Source organism: Lynx rufus, unplaced genomic scaffold (genome assembly GCF_022079265.1).
Source record: "Lynx rufus isolate CCGP_SWC_20201006 ecotype Redwood Valley unplaced genomic scaffold, mLynRuf1.p SCAF_42, whole genome shotgun sequence".
In the NCBI taxonomy this organism is placed as follows: domain Eukaryota; kingdom Metazoa; phylum Chordata; class Mammalia; order Carnivora; family Felidae; genus Lynx; species Lynx rufus.
This window is the reverse complement of record NW_025814859.1, coordinates 488,563-514,647: the sequence shown is the minus strand read 5'-3', so window position 1 is coordinate 514,647 and position 26,085 is coordinate 488,563. Positions and strand designations below refer to the sequence as shown.

At 38.7% G+C, this 26,085-nt stretch overlaps 1 protein-coding gene across 3 annotated transcripts in view; it reads left to right on the top strand.

Moving 5' to 3' along the window:
* The window catches only part of UPRT (uracil phosphoribosyltransferase homolog), a 30,082-nt gene extending 4,793 nt beyond the window's left edge, over positions 1–25,289 (top strand). The window contains exons 2-7 of one of the 3 annotated variants that reach the window (XM_047097824.1): positions 14,390–14,432; positions 17,336–17,405; positions 18,513–18,575; positions 20,481–20,642; positions 21,340–21,438; positions 24,098–25,289. In XM_047097824.1, the coding sequence (XP_046953780.1) occupies positions 14,390–14,432; positions 17,336–17,405; positions 18,513–18,575; positions 20,481–20,642; positions 21,340–21,438; positions 24,098–24,204 (544 nt within the window). In that variant the 3' untranslated portion in view covers positions 24,205–25,289. Of the gene's footprint in view, positions 1–14,389; positions 14,433–17,335; positions 17,406–18,512; positions 18,576–20,480; positions 20,643–21,339; positions 21,489–24,097 lie in introns of all 3 variants that reach the window. The other 2 variants (XM_047097825.1, XM_047097826.1) reach the window with 2 other exon arrangements.
* Positions 25,290–26,085: the final 796 nt, after the last annotated feature.

Sequence of the window (26,085 nt, the reverse complement as noted above, 5' to 3'; positions counted from 1 at the left end):
AACTTATACAAAACCAAAATGCTAACCACAGAAAAAGCTATGACCTGCAAGTTGTTTAAAACATGGACATGGTTTTGGTTTTACATGTGAATTTTCTAACTGGCCTTTAGGCCAGGAGGGGAGAAGTCATCTCTTTAAACTATGCATACCCCTGTTACAATATTTATTTGGCATATCCTAGTAATGGCTCACCAACTAGTTGGTAGGTACTCCAGGGATGCAGAAAGAAGATCTGGCTTGGCACAGTATCTGACACAGAAGGGATTGATATCTTGCCTGGCACAGTACCTGACACAGAAGGGAATTGATATTCAATCATTATAAAAAATAAACTCCTGAATGACTGAGGCCTGGGTTCTAAGGGAAAATGAAAATTTATCTTCGTTTCTACCTGATTTTGAATGTTTACGTTAAACTCTGCTTTGAGGTGCAAGTATATATTGACACTATTTTTTTACAGTATTTTTTTATGAAGTTTATTGTCAAATTGGTTTCCATACAACACCCAGTGCTCATCCCAAAAGGTGCCCTCCTCAATACCCATCACCCACCCTCCCCTCCCTTCCACCCTCCATCAACCCTCAGTTTGTTCTCAGTTTTTAAGAGTCTCTTATGCTTTGGCTCTCTCCCACTGTAACCTCTTTTTTTTTCCTTCCCCTCCCCCATGGGTTTCTGTTAAGTTTCTCATGATCCACATAAGAGTGAAATGATATGGTATCTGTCTTTCTCTGTATGGCTTATTTCATTAAGCATCACACTCTCCAGTTCCATCCATGTTGCTACAGAGGGTCGTATTTCATTCTTTCTCATTGCCACGTAGTACTCCATTGTGTATATAAACCACAATTTTTTTATCCATTCATCAGTTGATGGACATTTAGGCTCTTTCCATAATTTGGCTATTGTTGAGAGTGCTGCTATAAACATTGGGGTACAAGTGCCCCAATGCATCAGTACACCTGTATCGCTTGGGTAAATTCCTAGCAGTGCTACTGCTGGGTCATAGGGTAGGTCTATTTTTAATTTTCTGAGGAACCTCCACACTGTTTTCCAGAGTGGCCGCACCAATTTGCATTCCCACCAACAGTGCAAGAGGGATCCCGTTTCTCCACATCCTCTCCAGCATCTATAGTCTCCTGATTAGTTCATTTTGGCCACTCTGACTGGCGTGAGGTGATATCTGAGCGTGGTTTTGATTTGTATTTTCCTGATAAGGAGCGACGTTGAGCATCTTTCATGTGCCTGTTGGCCATTCGGATGTCTTCTTTAGAGAAGTGTCTATTCCTGTTTTCTGCCCATTTCTTCACTGGGTTATTTGTTTTTCGGGTGTGGAGTTTGGTGAGCTCTTTATAGATTTTGGATACTAGCCCTTTGTCCGATATGTCATTTGCAAATATCTTTTCCCATTCCGTTGGTTGCCTTTTAGTTTTGTTGGTTGTTTCCTTTGCTGTGCAGAAGATTTTTATCTTCATAAGGTCCCAGTTGTTCATTTTTGCTTTTAATTCCCTTGCCTTTGGGGATGTGTCGAGTAAGAGATTGCTACGGCTGAGGTCAGAGAGGTCTTTTCCCGCTTTCTCCTCTAGCGTTTTGATGGTTTCCTGTCTCACCTTCAGGTCCTTTATCCATTTTGAGTTTATTTTTGTGAATGGTGTGAGAAAGTGGTCTAGTTTCAACCTTCTGCATGTTGCTGTCCAGTTCTCCCAGCACCATTTGTTAAAGAGACTGTCTTTTTTCCATTGGATAGTCTTTCCTCCTTTGTCAAAGATGAGTTGGCCATACGTTTGTGGGTCTAGTGCTGGGGTTTCTATTCTATTCCATTGGTCTATGTGTCTGTTTTTGTGCCAATGCCATGCTGTCTTGATGATGACAGCTTTGTAGTAGAGGCTAAAGTCTGGGATTGTGATGCCTCCTGCTTTGGTCTTCTTCTTCAAAATTACTTTGGCTATTCGGGGCCTTTTGTGATTCCATATGAATTTTAGGATTGCTTGTTCTAGCTTCGAGAAGAATGCTGGTACAATTTTGATTGGGATTGCACTGAATGTGTAGATAGCTTTGGGTAGTATTGACATTTTGACAATATTTATTCTTCCAACCCATGTGCACGGAATGTTTTTCCATTTCTTTATATCTTCTTCAGTTTCCTTGATAAGCTTTCTATAGTTTTCAGCATACAGATCTTTTACATCTTTGGTTAGATTTATTCCTAGGTATTTTATGCTTCTTGGTGCAATTGTGAATGGGATCAGTTTCTTTATTTGTCTTTCTGTTGCTTCGTTGTTAGTGTATAAGAATGCAACTGATTTCTGTACATTGATTTTGTATCCTGCAACTTTGGTGAATTCATGTATCAGTTCTAGCAGACTTTTGGTGGAGTCTATCGGATTTTCCATGTATAATATCATGTCATCTGCAAAAAGCGAAAGCTTAACTTCCTCTTTGCCAATTTTGATGCCTTTGATTTCCTTTTGTTGTCTGATTGCTGATGCTAGCACTTCCAACACTATGTTAAACAACAGCGGTGAGAGTGGACATCCCTGTCGTGTTCCTGATCTCAGGGAAAAAGCTCTCAGTTTTTCCCCATTGAGGATGATGTTAGCTGTGGGCTTTTCATAAATGGCTTTTATGATCTTTAAGTATGTTCCTTCTATCCCGACTTTCTCGAGGGTATTTATTAAGAAATGTTGCTGAATATTGTCAAAGGCCTTTTCTGCATTGATTGACAGGATCATATGGTTCTTATCTTTTCTTTTATTAATGTGATGTATCACATTGATTGATTTGCAAATGTTGAACCAGCCCTGCATCCCAGGAATGAATCCCACTTGATCATGGTGAATAATTCTTTTTATATGCTGTTGAATTCGAATTGCTAGTATCTAATTGAGAAGTTTTGCATCCATATTCATCAGGGATATTGGCCTGTAGTTCTCTTTTTTTATTAGGAATCAAAGGAATACTGGCTTCATAGAATGAGTCTGCAAGTTTTCCTTTCCTTTCTATTTCTTGGAATAGCTTGAGAAGGATAGGTATTATCTCTGCTTTAAACGTCTGGTAGAACTCCCCTGGGAAGCCATCTGGTCCTGGACTCTTATTGGTTGGGAGATTTTTTATGACTGATTCAATTTCTTCACTGGTATGGGTCTGTTCAAGCTTTCTATTTCCTCCTGATTGAGTTTTGCAAGAGTGTGGGTGTTCAGGAATTTGTCCATTTCTTCCAGGTTGTCCGGTTTGTTGACATACAATTTTTCATAGTATTCCCTGATAATTGCTTGTATCTCTGAGGGATTGGTTGTCATAATTCCATTTTCATTCATGATTTTATCTATTTGGGTCCTCTCCCTTTTCTTTTTGAGAAGCCTGGCTAGAGGTTTGTCAATTTTGGTTATTTTTTCAAAAAACCAACTCTTGGTTTCGTTGATCTGCTCTACAGTTTTTTTAGATTCTATATTGTTTATTTCTGCTCTGATCTTTATTATTTCTCTTCTTCTGCTGGGTTTAGGCTGTCTTTGCTGTTCTGCTTCTATTTCCTTTAGGTGTTCTGTTAGATTTTGTATTTGGGATTTTTCTTGTTTCTTGAGATAGGCCTGGATGGCAATGTATTTTCCTCTCAGGACTGCCTTCACTGCATCCCAAAGCATTTGGATTGTTGTATTTTCATTTTCGTTTGTTTCCATATATTTTTTTTTAATTTTTTTTTCAACGTTTATTTATTTTTGGGACAGAGAGAGACAGAGCATGAACGGGGGAGGGGCAGAGAGAGAGGGAGACACAGAATCGGAAACAGGCTCCAGGCTCTGAGCCATCAGCCCAGAGCCCGACGCGGGGCTCGAACTCACGGACCGCGAGATCGTGACCTGGCTGAAGTCGGACGCTTAACCGACTGCGCCACCCAGGCGCCCCTCCATATATTTTTTAATTTCTTCTCTAATTGCCTGGTTGACCCATTCATTCTTTAGTAGGGTGTTCTTTAACCTCCATGCTTTTGGAGGTTTTCCAGACTTTTTCCTGTGGTTGATTTCAAGCTTCATAGAATTGTGGTCTGAAAGTATGCATGGTATCATTTCAATTCTTGTATACTTATGAAGAGCTGTTTTGTGACCCGGTGTATGATCTATCTTGGAGAATGTTCCATGTGCACTCAAGAAGAAAGTATATTCTGTTGCTTTGGGATGCAGAGTTCTAAATATATCTGTCAAGTCCATCTGATCCAATGTATCATTCAGGGCCCTTGTTTCTTTATTGACTGTGTGTCTAGATGATCTATCCATTTCTGTAAGTGGAGTGTTAAAGTCCCCTGAAATTACCACATTCTTATCAATAAGGTTGTTTATGTTTGTGAGTAATTGTTTTATATATTTGGGGGCTCCTGTATTCAGCACATAGATATTTATAATTGTTAGCTCTTCCTGATGGATAGACACTGTGATTATTATATAATGCCCTTCTTCATCTCTTGTTACAGCCTTTAATTTAAAGTCTAGTTTGTCTGATATAAGTATGGCTACTCCAGCTTTCTTTTTACTCCCAGTGGCATTATAAATAGTTCTCCATCCCCTCACTCTGAATCTAAAGGTGTCCTCAGGTCTAAAATGAGTCTCTTGTAGACAGCAAATAGATGGGTCTTGTTTTTTTATCCACTCTGATACCCTATGTCTTTTGGTTGGCGCATTTAGTCCATTTACATACAGTGTTATTATAGAAAGATATGGGTTTAGAGTCATTGTGATGTCTGTAGGTTTCATGCTTGTAGCAAAGTCTTGGTACTTTGTCTCACAGGATCCCCCTTCGGATCTCTTGTAGGGCTGGTTTAGTGGTGACGAATTCCTTCAGTTTTTGTTTGTTTGGGAAGACCTTTATCTCTCCCTCTATTCTAAGTGACAGACTTGCTGGATAAAGGATTCTTGGCTGCATATTTTTTTCTGTTCAATACATTGAAGATCTCTTGCCATGCCTTTCTGGCCTGCCAAGTTTCAGTAGAGAGATCGGTCATGAGTCTTACAGGTCTCCCTTTATATGTTAGAGCACGTTTATCTCTAGCTGCTTTCAGCATTTTCTCTTTACCCTTGTGTTTTGCCAGTTTCACTATGATATGTCGTGCAGAAGATCGATTCAAGTTCCGTCTGAAGGGAGTTCTCTGTGCCTCTTTGATTTCAGTGCCTTTTTCCTTCCCCAGATCTGGGACGTTCTCAGCTATTATTTCTTCAAGTACACCTTGAGCACCTTTCCTTCTCTCTTCCTCCTCTGGAATACCAATTATGCGTAGATTATTTCTCTTTAGTGCATCCTTAGTTCTCTAATTTTACCCTCATACTCCTGGATTTTTTTACCTTTTCTTTGCTTCTTTTTACATAATTTTATCTTCTAGTTTACCTATTCTCTCCTCTTCCTCTTCAATACGAGCCGTAGTTGTCTCCATTTTATTTTGCATTTCATTGATAGCATTTTTTAGCTCCTCCTGGCTGTTCCTTAGTCCCTTGATCTCTGTAGCAAGAGATTCTCTACTGTCCTTTATACTGTTTTCAAGCTCAGCGATTAATTTTATGACTATTATTCTAAATTCACTTTCTCTTATGTTGTTTAAATCATTTTTGATCAGTTCATTAGCTGTCGTTATTTCCTGGACGTTTTTCTGAGGGGAATTCTTCCATTTGGTCATTTTGGATAGTCCCTGGAGTGGTGTGGGACTTCAGGGCACTTCCCCTGTGCTGTCTTGAATAACTTGGGTTGGTGGGCGGGGCTGCAGTCAGACCTGATGTCTGCCCGCAGCCCACTGCTGGGGCCACAGTGAGACTGGTGTGTGCCTTCTCATCCCCTCTCCTAGGGGCGGGATTCACTGTGGGGTGGCATGGCCTGTCTGGGTTACTTGCACACTGCCAGGCTTGTGGTACTGGGGATCTGGCGTATTAGCTGGGGTGGGTAGGCAAGGTGCACAGGTGCCGGAGGGGCAGGCTCAGCTTGCTTTTCCTTCGGAGATCTGCTTCGGGAGGTGCCCTGCGGCACTGGGAGGGAGTCAGACCCGCCGGAGGGATGGATCCGCAGAAGCACAGTGTTGGGCTTGCGCGGTGCAATCAAGTTCCTTGGCAGGAACTGGTTCTCTTTGGGATTTTGGCTGGGGGATGGGCGAGGCAGATGGCACTGGCGAGCACCTTTGTTCCCCGCCAAGCTGAGCTCTGTCATCCGGAGCTCAGCAACTCTCCCTCCCGTTGTCCTTCAGCCCTCCCGTTCTCCGAGCAGAGCTGTTAGCTTATAACCTTCCAGATGTCAAGTCCCTCTTGCTGTCGGAATACACTCGGTCCGGCCCCTCCACTTTTGCAAGCCAGACTCAGGCGCTCTGCTTGGCCAGCGGGCTGCTCCTCCGCTCCGGCTCCCTCCTGCCAGTCTGTGGAGCGTGCACCACCTCTCTGCCGTTCCTACTCTCTTCCGTGGGCTTCTCGTCTGTGCTTGGCTCCGGAGACTCCGTTCTGCTAGTCTTCTGGCGGTTTTCTGGGTTATTTAGGCAGGTGTAGGTGGAATCTGAGTGATCAGCAGGATGCGCGGTGAGCCCAGCCTCCTCCTACGCTGCCATCTTCCCAGGATCCCCCGACACTATTTTAATAGTTTTTAAAGAAGGTGTTATAGAGGGTCACCTGGGTGTCTCAGTTGGTTAAGCGTCAGACTTTGGCTTCAGTCATGATCTCACAGTTTGTGAGTTCAAGCCCCAGGTCAGGCTCTTTGCTGACAGCTCAGAGCCTGGAGCCTGCTTCACATTCTGTGTCTCTCCTTCTCTCTCTGCTACTCCCCTGCTCCTGCTCTCTCTCTTTCTCTCAAAAATAAATAAGCATTAAAAAAAATTAAAGGTGCTATAGAGCTGTGGCCTTGCTGACTTGTACCTGGCAGGTAGTAAAAGCAATATATATATATTTTGACTTTTCACATCAGATTAGTTTTGCTTCAAGTATTTCACTCGTTTTTTTTTTTTTATGAGGGTGAAGGAATGAGGAAGAAAACATTTACAAAACATCTGCATACCATGACAAACTTTGGAATTATTCTTTATTTTAGTGATCACATAATAACAAAAAAGCTATGGAAGTAGAGTTTATGTTTTCAGAGCTTTCACTAAACCTTAACTCTAAGTAAAACATTCCTGTGGATTAAACCTGCCAGAAAAGCTATTATCTTCCACTTAACCTTTAACCTGTTGCCTAAAAATCAGTATCAAAAACAATAACATAATAGAGCTGAATTTGAGTCTATTTAGTTCTTCATAACTTAGGTTACAAGATAAAATACAGGACCCCCAGTTAAATTTGAATTCAGATAAACAATGAACTTTTTTCGTATATCCTAAACATCTCATGGGATATATTTCTGAAATAAAGATTTATCCTGTATTTTTATTTGCTAAATCTGTCAACCCTATGCTAATCCTAAATTCTCCCACCCCAAATGCTGAAAATAGTCCTTGTTTTTTAAATGACACCTAAATCAGTTCTACTGGGATTTGATTTAAATTGCACTGTTTTAAGTTATGGTTCTGAAGTTTTGATTTAATAAGTTTTGAAAAGGGTGTATTGTTGTATGCAATTAACCTTTTTACAAGCCACTTTATAATAGTGGCTTCTCCCTCTTCAGGACTATTTTAATGATGTTTTATTTGCCTACCAGACTCTATTTCATTGTTTGCATTGTATGTCCATACCAGTCTGATTTGCAGGGAGAGAAATATTAAAATACAGCTAAAACCTGACCTTTACAAAACATTCCCTTATTAGAGCAAAATATAAATAATGACTTTACTCAGGGACTTGGAATTGGGGAGATTCAGGCTGGGAAGTATCTTGAAGTATTTCATTTCTATAAGCCTCACTATTTCATCAGTAAAGTGGAAGTAATAAAATTTACCTCTTAAAGGTTATGTGAGGAGTAGATTAGATAGTGAGCCAAAAGTGTTTAATACTTGGCACCAAGGAAGCTCTTAATAAATTGTGACCTGTGGGAAAGAAGGGAGTAATATATGTATAATATTAGGTACCTGCTGTAACTTTCAGACCTTTTTAGAAAAGCTTTATAAGTAAATCTTTGTACACTTTGTGTGAGTGTGTGTGTGGTTGTTAAAATGGTTTTTGTTAAAAAAAATGTGGGGGCTGCCAAGTTTATTCTGAGCAGAGAGAAGTGGCAGAGAATGATCAAATGGCAATTTCTGCTGTAGAAATTGAAGTTGTAATTGTCCCAGGGGAGGACATCTTCCAACATACTAGAGGATCCCTGTAGTAATAGTAGTAGTAGTAGTAGTAGTAGTAAGTCCTAGAAGGAATAGGGGAGATGATCTCTTGGGGTTCTTGAGCAAATGGCTAAGAAGGAATTCTTGAGACATCTTTGGTGCAAAAAGGTTATTTTAGTAAAACACGGGGGAAGGACTCGTGGGCAGAAAGAGCTGCACTGGGGTTGTGAGGAGTGCCTGATTTTATATTTTTAAGTTTGTGGAGGGAGGGAAATAGAGGTAAATAAAGTAAGTTTCTAGGAAATTTGGAAGCAAGGCTTTCAGGACCTTGAGGGGCTAGTTATTGTTAAGATAAGGTTAGTTTTAGTCTTTAATAAAACAAAAACATTAAGGAAGTAAAGCAGCCATGAGTTGCTTGAGGAAGGTCACACTCTGCATGTTCCAGGTGTTTATCAGGGCTGCAAGCTATAAGGAGATTTAAGCTACATTTCTCTTGCCTTTGTTTTCCTCATCAATCTCTACTTGAAGTCTTAATTTTTTAATATTATAAAAACTTTACTCTCTTATAGTTCTGTCTTGTGGATGATAAGTAAATAAAGTTCAGTGAAATTCAATAAGTTTTATCTTGGTTTGTGTTTGCTATGAGACATACATGTTTTTAAATATACATAATTGCTGAAGCCTCTGTGTAAATTTTAAAGTGCTTTCCAAGTTCTTAAGTAGGGAAGAGTCAGGTTTACCAAGTACACATTAAAATGAGGATTTGACAGGCACCTGGGTGGCTCAGTCGATTAAATGACCTGACTCTTGATTTTGGCTCAGGTTGTGATCTTGCGGTCGTGAGATGAAGCCCTGCATTGGGCTCCACACAGAGCATGGCACCTGCTTGGGATTCTCCCTCTCTCTCTCTTTGCCCCTCCCCCATTCATATTCTCTCTCTCAAAAATAAACAAACATTTAAAAATATAAAATGAAGATTTGACTTCCTGTATGATTCTCATTCTTTTGTTGTTTCATTGCGAAGGTAATTTTTTAAATGGCTGCCTTTGGCTTTTATGTTGTTGATACAGATGTATGTGTGACACATGTGTTGGGGGGGGTGTCAAAAAATGTATTTTCGGATCTGATTAGGTCTGCATTGTTAATCCTGTATGGGGTTTGTAAAATTTAAAAAATGCTCAGCTTGACACTAATTAGATATCCATGTTCTGAAGCAATCCTAAAATTTGTATGCAATCACAAAAGACCCTGAAAAGCCAAAGTAATTTTGAAGAAGAAGACCAAAGCAGGAGGCATCATAATCCCAGACTTTAGCCTCTACTACAAAGCTGTAATCATCAAGACAGCATGGTATTGGCACAAAAACAGACACATAGACCAATGGAATAGAATAGAAACCCCAGCACTAGACCCACAAAAGTATGGCCAACTAATCTTTGACAAAACAGGAAAGAATATCCAATGGAAAAAAGACAGTCTCTTTAACAAATGGTGCTGGGAGAACTGGACAGCAACATGGAGAAGAATGAAACTAGACCACTTTCTTATACCGTTCACGAAAACAAACTCAAAATGGATAAAGAACCTGAATGTGAGACAGGAAACCATCAAAACCCTAGAGGAGAAAGCAGGAAAAAACCTCTCTGACCTCAGCCGCAGCAATTTCTTACTTGACACATCCCTTAAGGCAAGGGAATTAAGAGCAAAAATGAACTATTGGGTACTCATGAAGATAAAAAGCTTCTGCACTGGTGCAGCCTCTCTGGAAAACAGTGTGGAGGTTCCTCAAAAAATTAAAAATAGATCTACCCTATGACCCAGCAATAGCACTGCTAGGAATTTACCCAAGGGATACAGGAGTGCTGATGCATAGCGGCACTTGTACCCCAATGTTTATAGCAGCACTTTCAACAATAGCCAAATTATGGAAAGAGCCTAAATATCCATCAACTGATGAATGGATAAAGAAATTGTGGTTTATATACACAATGGAATACTACGTGGCAATGATAAAGAATGAAATATGGCCTTTTGTAGCAACGTGGATGGAACTGGAGAGTGTGATGCTAAGTGAAATAAGCCATACAGAGAAAGACAGATATCATATGTTTTCACTGTTATGTGGATCCTGAGAAACGTAACAGAAGACCATGGGGGAGGGGAAGGGGAAAAAAAGAGGTTAGAGAGGGAGAGAGCCAAAACATAAGAGACACTTAAAAACTGAGAACAAACTGAGGGTTGATGAGGGGTGGGAGGGAGAGGTGGGTGGGTGATGGGTATTGAGGAGGGCACCTGTTGGGATGATCACTGGGTGTTGTATGGAAACCAATTTGACAAATTTCATATTTAAATTTTTTTTTTCAACGTTTATTTATTTTTTGGGACAGAGAGAGACAGAGCATGAACGGGGGAGGGGCAGAGAGAGAGAGACACACACAGAATCGGAAACAGGCTCCAGGCTCTGAGCCATCAGCCCAGAGCCTGACGCGGGGCTCGAACTCACGGACCGCAAGATCGTGACCTGGCTGAAGTCGGACGCTTAACCGACTGCGCCACCCAGGCGCCCCACAAATTTCATATTTAAAAACATTTCCATATTCTGAATTAAGAGTATCTGGATATCACTATTTAAATATTTGATATTTGATCATTTGGCTGTATTTTAGAATATTCCAGGAATGTGTGTCAGTGTTTATTGCTGTGTGTTAATTTTGCATTAGATTTTATTTGGGACTGTTGTTAGATGGAACATGATTAGACAGAAGATAGAGCTTGGTTGGCTCAGTCGGTTAAACATCTGACTTTGACTTAGGTCATGATCTCATAGTTTCTGAGTTTGAACCCCACATTGGGCTCTCTGCTGTCAGCACAGAGCCTGCGTCAGATCCTCTATCTCCCTCTCTCTTTGCCCCTCCCCTGCTCATTTCCTTTCTCTTTCAAAAATAAACATTAAAAAAAGAAGGCGATTAAAATGTCTTTCAAAAATTGTTTCTAGCAAGAGAGACTTTTTTTAAAGAATGATTTTGAGGGGTGTCTGGGTGGGTCAGTCAGTTAAGTGTCCGACTCTTGGTTTTGCTCAGGTCATGATCTTGCGGTTTTGGGAATTCAAGCCTGGCATTGGGCTCTGTGCTGGCAGCGTGGAGCCTGCTTGGGATTCTCTGTCTCCCTCTCTCTCTGCCCCTCTTCCACTCACACTGTCTCTGTCTCTCTCAAAATAAGTAAATAAACTTAAAAAATTAAAAAAATGATTTTGATACAAGTGAATAGAATTATAATTTGAAACAAAGTGTATAGAGTGAAGAAGACCTGGGTTTACATTAAAACTCCTTTATTAACAAACACTTTAGTGCAGCATTGGACATAAAGTAGGGGCTCAGAGATTATGTATAACTTGCTGGTACAACAAGTATATATCTGTTTTATGAAACTCTAATGTTAACAGTGTTAGGGACTTAGATGTGAATATTGAAGACTACTGTGGTTTTTAAAAAATGCAATCAACTTACTGTATTCTAGCCGAAGTTTAATTTCTAAATTGATTTAAAGTACACAGTATGGGTCTTGAACAGTATGGGTCTAAAACAGCAGGAAATATGTTAGTAATTACTGTTTGTAGTGAGATGACTTACGGCAGTGAATGCTTTAATTGGGAGTCAAATAACTATCAAGAGATGACATTTCTCCTAGCGTGTACTTTTTGAAATGTAGAGAAGGTGATTATTACAGAAAATATATCAGTTGAGGCTAATATTTGGGGGGAGAGTATGAAAGATGTTAAAATGTCTGATTTTAGAGTAAAATACGTAAAACCTTGGATGGTGAGTAACTTGTTCTGTGAGTGTTCCACAAGATGAGCAAACATTTCTCATAAATTTTAACTTGATAAATAAGTGATGTCTTGCAACACAAGTAGTATGTGATGCCAAATGTCACATGATCACAACTGAGCCAATGGTTCTTGAAACTCAGTTTGATATACAAGTGCTTTGGATTACAAGAATGTTTCTGGAATGAATTATGCTTGCAAACCAAGGTTTTACTGTAATGGATTTTGGTGACTCTGATCACTTAACCAAATATAACTTTTCTATGTAATAAATTTCTGTGTAACTGTTCAGAAATTAAAAACAAATATTTCAGATGTGTTCCCAAGATATATTACTTAATACTTCTTTTAAGGCAAACCAGATTTTTCTTCCCTATTGAAAAACTGTGTTCTGGCTGCCTAGATTGTATGTTTGTATATGTCTAGTAAACAGAAAGTAGTCTTCAGTTATTTTTTTGTAGTTCACTAACTTTTACTTCCTTGATGAGCATATTGTGAAGATTGATTCCAGAAATCAAAGATGCTACCGTAATAGTGTGGTTTTATTTGAAAACCACAGTACATGAAATAGTCTGTTTTATTTATTTATTTAATTTATTTTTTAAATTTGAATATTGTTGACACACAATGTTACATTAATTTCAGGTGTACAACATAGTGATTCCACAAGTTTATATGTTATGCCATGTTCACCACAAGTGTAGCTACCATCTGTCACCATACAGTGCCATTACAGTATCATGGACTATATTTCTTATGCTTTGCCTTCTATTTGCAGGACTTATTCATTCCATAACAGAAAGCTTGTATCTCCCACTTGCCTTCACACATTTTGCCCATATCCCTATCCCCCTCCCCTCTGGCAACTATCAGTTTGTTCTTTAAATACAGCCTGTTTTAAATGGGCTCTGTGTGTGTGTGTGTGTGTGTGTGTGTGTGTGTGTGTGTGTGTGTGTGTAGGTGTGTGTGGATAGTTTTCTGAGTTTAGGGAATATTTATATGTAAAGAATACAGACCTGTATTCTTGCCATTGCTCAGTTTTGGTTCATATTTTAGAGAGTTATTATATGATAATATGATAGAACTGTAATATGATAGAACTGTGGTTACTCTAAGAAACCAAATGTCATTTGTGTCAGGGATATTTCATTTCTTTTTCCTGTCAGAGAAAGTAATCGCAGCTTGGGAAAAAAGAGGTAGTGGTTAATGTTATACCGAGATAATATATGCTTGCATATGCCATTTTGATGCTGTGTTGGGGGAATATTTTAGGTATGCTGTGGATAGGCAGATGGGGATTTTTAAGTACATAAAGTGTAAATCAGTCTGTTCAGTCAGATCATTTAACTTATATTGGGTAGAACAATACTAGATTTTTACATACAGAAAAAAAAAGTCAGCCTTTTAATATTCCCCTTTTGGTTGGTCAGGTGGTCAGGTGCAACCCTAGATTATTATTAATTGGGCACCTCAGGATATAAAAGTGTTGACCAGAAGGGAATGTACAGGAAAATGGCAGAAAGATCTAGGGAATAAAGTATTTGATTGAGAAAACAGGTAAAAGGAACAAATTATCAAAATTTTAGAAAGAGGTCTTAGAAATTAGGTTATGCATTCTTGAAAACAATGGTAACATTAGAAGATTTGTTTGTGTCAATTAGCATTCCAAAATGGAATTAGAGAAAAAGTAGATGGGTTACTTATCTTGGTTACCTGGGTTTAAAAATTTTTTAATGTTTATTCATTTTTTGATAGAGACAGAGTGCGAGTGGGGAAGGGGGAGGGGTAGAGAGAGAAGGAGGACACAGAATCTGAGGCAGGCTCCGGGCTCTGAGCTGTCAGCACAGAGCCTGATGTGGGGCTCGAACCCACGAACCGTGAGATCATGACCTGAGCTGAAGTCGGCCTCTAAACCAACTGATCTACTTAGGCCCCCCAATTACCTGGGTTTTAGTTCAAGGTGAATGGAGGGGGAGAATGGGAAGAATCTGTTTTTCATACTGTGAAGTTTTTCTCTTAACTTGAGCTGTGGGCTTGCTGCCATCTTGCAGGGGAGCTTCATTCATCTCCTGGTTGAATAATATATACTTGGGCAGCTCAGTGGGAGAATGCATGATGTTTTCAATTCCTGTCTCTAATGTTGATATCAAGTAAGCATTTTCAACAGTATTTATTGAGTCATTCCATTTAGGTTCCTGTATGCAAGTGAAAAATATCTTGCCTCAGCAATAGTTTGTACATGTAAGCTTTTAGGCTTTTAGTATGTAATAGGTTTTAATATCAGTGTTACTATATGTGTTAAGTAATATTTTACTTTAAAGCTCTAATCTGGACTAAAACTTTTACTACTTTCTTTCTAGGACAGCCAGTAGAGGGGACTTCATGTTTTCTGCAGATCGTTTGGTAGGTAGAGGCTCTCCATTTTTGTTTCATTGTTCCTAGTGATATAATCATAGTAGGGCTAAGGGACTTTTTTGTTCTACAGCATTCTGAGGGGTGAGAGAGTTTGTGCCAAGTAAACATCATCCTGGTAAACTTCTGAAGTATTTTGTCTCTACTCTTTCATTAAAGCTGTACCTCAATCCATTTCACCTCAGAGTATTGCCCATGAACTTGTTCTCTGTAATTCTGAGGTACTTCTACCTCTCAAAGGGGATCTTGGTAACCTGATCTTGAGTAAACCCTAAATGTCTCATCTTAGAACAGTGAAGTGAAGTACATGAAAAGAAAACCAAAGATGTAGGGAGACCTAGTAGTTACTTTTGTGGTATTCATTTAATACAGAAAAACTAATACCTCTCTTGTAGTTTACATGGGGAGTTATTTATTTTGTCCTTTCTGTACTATCTTTACATGTGAAATACTGAGTTGGACTGTGTATGCTTTCCTCAGAGACTTCCTGTTAAGGATTGGCCATGCCCAATTCAGTTTAGCTAGTGTGCTCTGAAAGGATCTCAGGCCAAGTTGGGTTGTCTTCAGATGAAGCATTGCATTTTCTTCTTGTATTTACATCTAAGTGTGCTTAGTGCTTGGAATAAGCACACATTTTCTGCTGTGGTTATTAGTATTCATATTCATGAAATACATACTGAACTCAAGTCAGGCACTGGGCTAGGCTGTGTTGCAGGGGGAGAAGATACAGCAGTAAAGAATACAGACATTGTCCCCGATCTAATGGAGTTTACATTCTAAATACTGTTGTCAGTATTTAGTTTGGGAAAGAAAGAAAAGTGGCTTATTAACCTCACAGGTATAATCAGAGAACAAAAGACAGATTATTAAAGGGAATGCGAGAAGGGAAGAAAGGCACGAAACTTTTCATTTAGATTTTCCCTGGGAAAATCTTAATTCCAAAACAGTGTAGGCTTTTGGCTTTAAGTATTCTTGGTTCTTAATTAATTGACACTCCTGTAGTGATAATTAGGTCATTCTGTTGTTATGCTTTTTTTAAATTAAAAAAAAATTAAATGTTTATTTTTGAGAGAGAGAGGGGCAGAGCACGAGCAGGAGAGGGGCAGAGAGAGAGAGGGAAAACACAGAATCTGAAGCAGGCTTCAGGCTCTGAGCTGTCAGCACAGAGCCTGACATGGGGCTCAAACCCACGAGCCATGAGATCATGACCTGAGCCAAAGTTGGACGCTTAGCTGACTGAACCACCCAGGTGCCCCTGTCTTTATGCTTTTATCAAACCAAAGGAGCAGTTTCAAGGAGGAAGGAACATGTGCCATTGGCTGCTGTGGAGAAAACAGAAATGTTGGTGTTCATTAATAGAAAGTGGTTCCTCTTTCTTTTGCTTTCTTTGCCCTTTTTCTATAGAAGGCAGGAATTAAGTTCATGGTTATTATAAAATGCTTGCCTGAAAGGGCAGGCCTTATATCTTAAATAAAAAATAAGGATCCATGACATAATTCACATGAGGGGATGGTAATTGGAACCTCTCTGTTCTCTGCATTTGGCTTTGAAGGTTCTGATGATATTGGGGGTTGTGTGTGGAGGGCCTTCTGTCATTGTGGTAGAGACTGGAGCTATTTAGGTTTCTGGTATTGAGGATTTCTAGTACATTTGTCTATTCTAGCACAAGGATACCATTACAGTTGACATTAATTGCATCGTGGATTTTTCAGGATTGGCTTCCCGGGCACTTGAATCTTGAGTTCTTTATATGTAGTTACCCTTCTTCTGGTTTTATGTTCTATAAGGCTTAGACACATCCAGTTTCTGTCCCAGGGTTGCAGGAGATGGGCAGGAGGTAAGACTTTTTAGAGGAGTGTTACTGGGAGATCTAGGCTCTCCAAAGAAAAGGATTCTTTTCTTCCCTTGCTCTTAAGAAACATTAACCTCCACAGAAGGGGTGGCTAGAGATGAATGTGCATACATACACAGTATTCATGAGGTTCCTGGACCCTCTGATGCTATAGGCTGACAAAGTGCTGGCCCATTTAGCACTGATCATTTTAATGGCAGCAGGGTGTTGTGTTGTGATAACAGAACATGGAGCCTGGTGTTTCTCCCTGTTGTTCCCAATTCTTAATAATGTAATATTGATGAGAGAAAATGCATTGAAAACTGAGTACCACCTTTATTGTAGTAGGCTCTGGAAGCTCTGGGTGCTCAGAGGAATATCATATCTGGGTTTTGGAGGCTGTTCCTAGTAGTTCTGATGGATTCTTTCCTCTATACTGCACATTAAGACCATTAGGAGACTTTTTTTTTGAAAGCTGAGAATGTGAGTCTTGACCTCAGGGTCATGAGTTTGAGCCCCACACTGGGTCTAGAGATTACTGGATCCTACTTCAAACTCAGGAAATTGGTTCAGCCCCATCCATTCATTTATTTCCTCCTAAGAAGTTGCAGGCTTTATTTGCATTATGGTGAGCCTTTGATAAAAAGAAACCAACTTAATTTCAAAGTACTGAACAAGGCAGAGGAATTCCCAGTGGGCACTATTTTCAGAGTAACCAGAAGTATATTACTTCCAAGGGTGCCTGCCATGACTCTTGTCACTTGCTGTAGTTTTGCATCTCTCATAATACAGGCTGGACTAACTGAATGAGAATCAGAAGGCATACTTGAGCCTTTTGGTGGCGATCATGTGCCTAACCAAGGTTGGATACCTAGCAGCAAGCAGCCGAGCATGGGGATCTCTTTCTGCATCTAAAACTTGATAGGGGCCTCCTTCCTACCTCCATGAGCTCCACCCTTGCCTATTGCATTACTGACTTTTTGCCTAGTGTTCAGCTCCTTAAGCTAACAGCCAACACTAGATTCCTAGCAGTTTTTCAACTTATTCTTCTTTTGACTCTTAGATCAGACTTGTTGTGGAAGAGGGGTTGAATCAACTGCCATATAAAGAATGCATGGTGACCACCCCAACAGGTAACCAGGGCTGTTCCTCTCATATTCTCCTCATAAAAATTCCGAGAATCATGGGAAAATGGAAAAATAAGCAGTCTGAGTAAATCAGTAAATGAGGAGTATGACTAAATCAGTAAATGAGGAGTATGTAAAATGAGGAGTCTAGGTGAAGCCTAGACTGAGGTGGAGCCTAAGTTGTTCTTTTAAACAACTTAATAAACTCAGACACATTTAGTAAAGAAATTTATGTGGATGACTTTTTGTTAATGGCTTGCTTGTCAATTCAAGTTAAAGGTTAATAAATATGCTTTAGCATGCAAGTGTTGCCTTTGATAACAGCCCATTAGGATAAACTGGCAGCTTATCTTCACATCTGTAGGGAAGCTGCTGGTGTTAATAAATGGGTGGGCTGGTTTGGCACTGAAACTCCAGGTGAAAGAATGAGAAGTAAAAAAGACAAAGAAAATGAAAAATGTTGAGAACTGGAGAGGGTACTTTGTTTTACTCTAATAGAACACAGCTGAACATCCCTATTTCAGGAATTTGAAATTCTGATTTTTTCTTTAGTAAATAATGAAAGCTGTTCTATTCAGAGGTTGACTTTATGAAAATTGGGGGCTGAGATTGTTGCATCATAATTGATACAAAATCAGTATGACACTAAGGGTTGAACATGTCTAGGTAATAACTTCAGCCTTTGTCTTCTGCTTTTTAAGGCAGAATTGAAGTTCAGAAAAAAGGATGGAATGAGTAGCCTCTCTGCTGTGGCTCACAGTGTGGTCTCAGTTTGAATTGATGGGGTTTATAGCACTCAGAGTGCAATGATTCCACTCTGAATTCAATTTGAGGAATGTGTATGTGAATATCATGCTATCATAAATCTTGTTCCTCCTCAGTAAAGTCTACCTCTCCCAATTATCCCCACAGGTTTCTTAGGAAGAATTAAGAAATAACTGAAAAATCATGACTCTTCTCATTACTTTCACACGGAGTCTAAGAGGTTATACAGAATGTCTAGACAAGGATTGCTCTGTACCCAACTGCTTTAAACTATAGGTAGACACTTTATAAAATAAGTGGATTGCTCCAGTGATGGAAGATAAATTCTTTGGTTTTGTTCCCCAACAGGGTACAAGTATGAAGGAGTGAAATTTGAGAAGGGAAATTGTGGGGTCAGCATAATGAGAAGCGGTAGGTTTGCATATGTGTGATTTTTGTCTCTTTGCAGGCATAGAAACAGTTTTTTTTTTTTCCAGAAGAGAAGTGAGCTTGTCTGTCATAATTGAAGCCTGCCTTAACTTAAATCTCGCCAATTGTGTTGTCTGTCCTCATGGTGCCTTGGATGATGGCCTCTGTATTACTGAATTTGATTTTAACTGCAGGGCATCTACTCCAGTGCCCATGGGGGCAGGCCAGCTTTCAGAGAGATTCAGGGTAGGATGGGAGGATAGGATGATGAGATGATGCTGTCCTGGGGAGAACAGGGCAGTTTGAAGACTGACGGAATATGGCACAAATTCAGGCCTGCAGAGCTTTGAATACCTGACTGGAGAAATGTTTGTCTGTTTTTGTTTGTTTGTTTTTATAGGGAACAGTCCTACCCTATCAGGAACTGGACTGAATGACTTATTCAATATTTTTAGTTTTATATTTGATGTGTATGTGACTATATGGCAAAAGCACTTAAATGTTATTAACTCTCTATGTATTTCCAAATTCTGGTCTTATAAATGCTGCATTTGTATTTGAGTCCAGCTGATTACTCTTCTAAACCAGACTTTATGCAACAAAATCACATGCCTGTAATTAGAGCGTCTACCTGTTATATGGGGAGGATTATTTTTATTCAGCAACTTAACAAATAAATTAATTTTTGCACAAAGTCCCATTGTTCCGTAGAAGCCTCACTTGCACTAGACAAATGAATTTTTTCTACATACAAGCATTGCCTTTTCTGTGGCTGTCAAGTTCTGTTTGTAAACAATTGAATACCTCAAGTAAAATAGAAGCATTTAGCTCCCTTTTTTATATAAGGTAGCTTTTAAGCAATGATCGGATTTTCAGAACAATGGTATTTAACCTTTTAAAACTGGTGAAGACAATGGAGATGGGCTTTAATGGCATTTTTTTCTTCTATTTTAGTCCAGTTCCTACCCTAACGTCAGTGGCATCTTCACACCCCTAGTACATAGCAGATGACCTTGGGGTAATGCATAGACAGGGTTATTTTTTAACCTTATTAGCTGTTGGTTGATTTTCTTATATATTAGAAACTGTTTTTATGTTTACAGTAGTGATAGAAAGTTTCCCCTTAAAATAAATGTAAATGAAAATAGTTAAAGAAAAATATTAAGTAAATAACAGTACAGGTAGAATTCTGATGTGGCCTCAAATCTTGAAGATGGTACGAGAATGATTGACTTTTGGCAAATACTTTCTAATGGAATTCAGACTCAAAATGACTCAGTGTTCAGAAACCAAGTGGGTAGTAGTAGCGTTGGTTATGGTTCTTGGGCAAGGGGAAGAAGGGAACAGTATAGTTTTTTACTGTTTGCCAGCAAACTTCTGCCATTGAAGTCATTGCTGGGGCATAGTGATATCTCCTGATGGAGATATCTCCATCTCCTCCATCCAAGGAGGAGATATCTCCTCCTTTGTCTGTAGCCCTCATTTCTTCCATAAATCTTTTATATATCTTTTCAGATGAAAATACCAGGTTTAGGTGGTTTAAAAGTCTTCCTTAAAATAATAAGAGTAAAATGGTCCTGATACTGGAAAAGCTCAGGGAGCAGCCTAACAAAACACTATTTGTTGAATTTCATGGAAGCGTGTGACATCCCTCAAACTTGAAAGCCAGCAATAAAGATAAGCTTATCCTACTTTCGTTGGCCAGCCCTTAATCTGGCTTAATTGACCTGCACTAAGTATAAAATATGAGCATATTAGAAATGAAAGCTCTTAAGAAGAATTGCTCCCATTTTGGCAATGTCCTTTTTGTATTAATTATAGTCACATGCTCTGCTTTGGCCTATTTTTGGACCTTATTTTTATCTCCCCCTACCCTTTTTTTCTTTTGAAAATTTTCCTTTTTTCAAGGTGAGGCAATGGAACAAGGTTTACGAGACTGCTGTCGATCTATACGAATTGGAAAGATCCTGATTCAGAGTGATGAGGAAACACAAAGAGCCAAAGTATATTATGCCAAATTCCCTCCAGACATTTACCGGAGAAAAGTTCTTCTGATGTATCCAATTCTCAGTGAGTGGCTGGAGTTTAATTTGTATACTTTGCTTAGGGTTTAAAGCAATTCCACTTAGTGACTGCCTTTTAGGTACCCTTACATAAAGGCAAACCCCTTTCTAAATATGTTTTTCTGTTGGATTTGGAGTTGCCCTGGGCAGTTTCACTGGGGAATTTTTATTGTATAATAAGAGAATATATGTTATCTAAATTTCTTTTAGCTCCAAAGAGCTTTTGTTTTAACAGGAGTATTCACACTGAAGCAAAGGACCTAATGAGGCAGAATATATAGAACACAGAAGGTCTATTGAAATATGTCCCTTCTCTAGCTCAGTGAGCATAACAGTGATTTTCTCAAGGATTTATCCTCTCTGGAAGTAATATTTTTTCTCCTATTGTATTGTTTCCTAAGCTTACTCAGATCACACACAACATTGTCTCCTAGGGTTGGTGGTGGAGGGTGGGTGTCAAATTTGATATCTCTAATACTGAATGAATTTAGGGTTTGTTGTGCATTTGAAAATTGAAAAGTGTGTGTGTCATGTCCATTATTGAAAATAATGTCATTGGTAAAGAAAAGGTACCTGCAAATGAAGCTTTGCCTAGTGTCTTATGTTAGATTACTAAACTGCCTTTAACTTCAAAGAAACTTCAAAGACGTTTTGAGATATAAATGTTAAAGTTGCTAATGCATTTGGTTGTCATTTGATTTCAGGCACTGGAAATACTGTAATTGAAGCTGTAAAGGTTCTTATAGAACATGGAGTTCAACCCAGTGTTATTATCCTACTCAGCCTGTTCTCCACTCCTCATGGTGAGTTCAGCATGAGGCAGTAACTGGGCCTTCAGATGGTCAAGGGTTGGGTAAGTGTGTATCTGCCCAGACTCTCATGGGGAGAAAAAGTTCATTTGCTTCCACATTAAATCTAAATCTAATTTTGGTAGTTTATAACTTGTGTTAATAAGCTTTAAGCTGGGTGATAGGATATTTTACACCATTCTAATGTTCAAATTGATATGGAAGGTGATGAACTAGTCCCTTTGAAGGGGATTGAGATTGTTTTTGTGGTAACATTGTTTGGGTAGAGCCTGCGAATAGCTGAAATGTCTCTGTTTCTCCTGACTTCTCAGCCGAGCCTGAGAACTGCTCCCACACCACAATCAACTTGAAGATCTGGTTAGATCCTGTGGTCTTGCTGCAGTAAACTTTGCAGCATGAAGCAAAGATCAGAAGTTTTTTTTAAGTTCTATTTCTGCTCAAAGGGCATAATGGTAGAACTGTGTGTTTGTTCTCCATTTCCTCAGGAAAATAAACCTAATGTAAGGCCTTAGTTTTTTTTAACATACAATCTAGGACAATTGTGAAAGTGTCCTAAGAAAATAATCATGCATGCATGTAGAACTTAGCTTTCAGGATATTCATTGCAGAGTTATGTCTACTGTAAGAAAAAATTCGATAGTATATAAATGCCTTACAATAAAGAAGTGGTTAAGTAAATATATATTCAAAGGATGTAATATTATATAACTAAATCATGTTTTTGAAAAATATTTAATAACATCAAAACATCTACATGGTAAATGTTAAAAAGTAACTGCATTAGAATAATGTAAAATGTTATCACCAAGTTTAGAGACAATTAAGACAAATTACGACTATTATCACCACCACAATCAGACTTGGATTTAACATCGACCCTAAATAAGTGTTTCCTTAGCATGAGAGGCTAGACAGATGCCCAGTACTATTTCAAATTTAATTTCAAAATACACACTATATTAATAGTGGTTATCTTAGGATGGTGGGATTCTAAGTGCTTCATTTTATTTTTTAAGTTTTGTTTTTGGTATTTTTCAGATGTTTGACAATGAATTTGTATTTGTTTCATAATTGAAAGGAAAAAGAAATATGTGGCTTCTAGTTAGAGTGCTTCCTCATGTCCAAAGGTTCCAAGTCTCAGCCAACCCTGAAGAGGCTACAGCATATCTTGTTGGGAGGGCTGCTTTCAGTAGGCCATTGATTATTTTGCTGTTTCATAATAAAAACTTACTGGTAGTTCAAATGTTGATGGTGACAAAGGGCAATTTGCTTGGTCATCCATTTATATATAGCAGAGACGGCACTGTAAACGTTGAGATAACCAAATAATTATTGGGCTTTCTGCCTTTGGAAGTAGAAAAGTAACTGTATTAGTTCTTTTTTTTTTTTTTTTTTAAATTTTTTTTTCAATGTTTTTATTTATTTTTGGGACAGAGAGAGACAGAGCATGAACGGGGGAGGTGCAGAGAGAGAGGGAGACACAGAATCGGAAACAGGCTCCAGGCTCCGAGCCATCAGCCCCGAGCCTGACGCGGGGCTCGAACTCACGGACCGCGAGATCGTGACCTGGCTGAAGTCGGACGCTTAACCGACTGCGCCACCCAGGCGCCCCTGTATTAGTTCTAAGAGTATACATTAGAATAGTATACTATTCTTTGACATTGTAGATGAAAAAATCTTATTTCGTGACAGCATCATTATGGCTTTTTAGTTTGGCTAGGGTCCTAGCTAGACTCTTTCCATGCAACCCCCAAAGTTAGAGTCCTAACTTCTAAAAGCTAGCTCGCTCTGACATACCAAATAAGTTTTCACACTTGTTTCAGTGTTCCAGTTGAGAAACCATCCATCATCTTATATATGATGCTGTTTCTGGAAAGGAGTATATATTCTTTCTATTCTAGCTGCCTTTAAAATGAAACAAAACAGGGGAACCTGGATGGCTCAGTTGGTTATGAATCCTACACTTGGTTTTGGCTCAGGTCATGATCTCACGGTTCATGGGTTTGAGCCCCATGTCAGGCTCCACGTGACATTGCAGAGACTGGTTGGGATTCTCTCTCTCTCTCTCTCTGCTTTCTCCTCTCTCTCTCAAAAATAAACATTTTTTTTTTAAAGAAAGAATAATTTAAAATGAAAACAAAACAAAGACTTCAGGGAGAAAGTTGCTATAACTGAATGTATTTGTAATATCTCGGATATAAAACAATTTGATTCTAAGAATTCATTAGTTACTGGGTGAGGGCATAGTGTGATGATTGTCAAAGCTTTTCAGGTATCAGACATACAAACTAAGAGATTAGCAAAGTCTGACTAGGAGGTCCTTGCTTTCTGTCTTATCTCATTTTTTAATGTTTATTTTTTTTGAGAGAGAGACAAACCGACAGGGGTGAGTGGGGGAGGGACTGAGAGAGATGGAGATACAGAATCTGAAGCAGGCTCTGGGCTCTGAGCTGTCAGCACAGAGCCTGACGCGGGGCTTGAACTCACAAGCCACAAGATCATGAGCTGAGTCAAAGTCAGACGCTTAACTGACTGAGCCACCCAGGCGCCCCTTCTGTCTTTATTATACTTAGTGGCTATGAAATTCCTGAATTCCAGCTAATGTTACCAAAAAGTCCTGCCATAACAGCAATTTTCCTATTATTTTTTGAAGGTGCCAAATCAATCATTCAGGAGTTTCCAGAGATCACAATTTTAACTACTGAAGTTCATCCTGTTGCACCTACACATTTTGGACAGAAATATTTTGGGACAGACTGAGTTACCAAAGACAAATTAATTATCTTGTGTAATATTACAGTTAATGTTTTGAGTTTCTACCTGTTTTACGAATTCACTTGAAGAATGGCAAAGAAAATTATGCTTTATAATTTTTGGAAGTGGGTATAGTAAAAATTATTTACTGTACTTTAATGTATTTGGTTATTTCTTGACTGTTGGCACCAAATTCAACAATGCAGCACACACAACTCTTAGAAAATATTTTAATAATATTCTAATGCAAGTTGATGATCCCTCAGTGCATGGACACTGTTTCTTAATTTTTGAACCTCTCAGTTTGGATGTTGTTTGCAGCCACAAATAAAACCCAATGGGATTCTGTCCTTTGGCCCACTCTACTTTACATTTTATTTAGTTTGCTTTTAGTTCTAGGGAGATTTCATGTTTATGGCTGTTGTCACCTTCTTCTCCTCTTTACTTCCAAGTACTATACATGCTGGTAACTTGGGCAGGGTGAAAAAAGAATGCCTCCTGGAATTTTACATTTCGTTAATATCCTCACTCAATTAGCAGACCAAGAATATGTAGTTAGCTCTTCAGTCAAGCCATTAATGTTCTTCGTGGCTCAGTTCCCATCGTGTGCATTGTTGGTAGGTGCCTTGCCAAGCATAATGCAGTGAAGAGATGATGGAGCATTTCCAGCAACTGGAAATATAACATTAATTTACATAGATAGATTGAGCCAGGGATATCTGGATGCTGACAAGGGAGGGCTAATTACTGTTAATGTCATCAATGCCCTAGAAAGGAATTGGTGATTTTTCTGAGGTATGGGGAAGAACAGTTTCTTGCTGAGTTTTATGGCCAGTAAGTACATTAAAATGCTACATTTTCAATTTGGATATTTCATATGATTTGGAAATGAGTTATTTTGCATGCCTGTCAACTGAAGATGTATTAAAATTAAAAACACCATATTTTAAAAATTCTCCAGTTATATATGTGTTCATATTTAGGCCTTGAAAAGGAAGATAAACTGTTATAGAAAACAATATTTGTGTTTGGAAACTTGCTTGTAAAATCCTGCTCTCATTTTACATTGATAATAAACATTTTAACAGTGGTTCTGGCTGGTTACTTGAATAATTATATTCTCATTGCCCCATAGGCAGTTGTTGTGAGCCTCTGTTCTAAAATATCCAGAAAAGAGCAAAAGGAAACAAAGCTGATGAAAGTCAGCAAAGATTAGGGGGCAGGAGCAAAAGCTGGTGGACAATGGATTACATTTTCCCTATAGAGCCTAGGAATGCTAAAAGGACTTCACTATATTTTTCCCTTTGTTTTTATTTTTTTTAGTTTTTATTTAAATTCCAGTTAGTTAACAGAGTGTAATAATTAGTTTCAAGAATTTAGTGATTGAAATAATTAGTTTCAAGAATTTAGTGCTTACATCTAACACCCATGGCTCATCACAAGAAGTGCCCTCTGAATCCCCATCACCTATTTAACACATCCCCCACCCCACCTCCCCTCTACTAACCATCAGTTTGTTCTTTATACTTAAGAGTCTGTTTCCTTATTTGCCTATATTTTTCCCCCGCTATGAACACTTGTTTCTTAAATTTCACATATAAGTGAAATAATATGGCATTTGTCTTCTCTTACTTTGCTTAGCTAATACTCTCCAGCTTTATCCATATCATTGCAAATGGCAAGATTTCATTCTATTCTATATATTCTCTCTCTATATATGTGAGAATATATATATATATTCTCTATATATTCTCTATTCTCTATATATTCTATATATTCTCTCTCTCTATACACACACACACACACACACACACACACACACACATACATATATACGTACCACAATTTGTTTATCCATTCATGAATCAATGGACATTGGGAATCTTT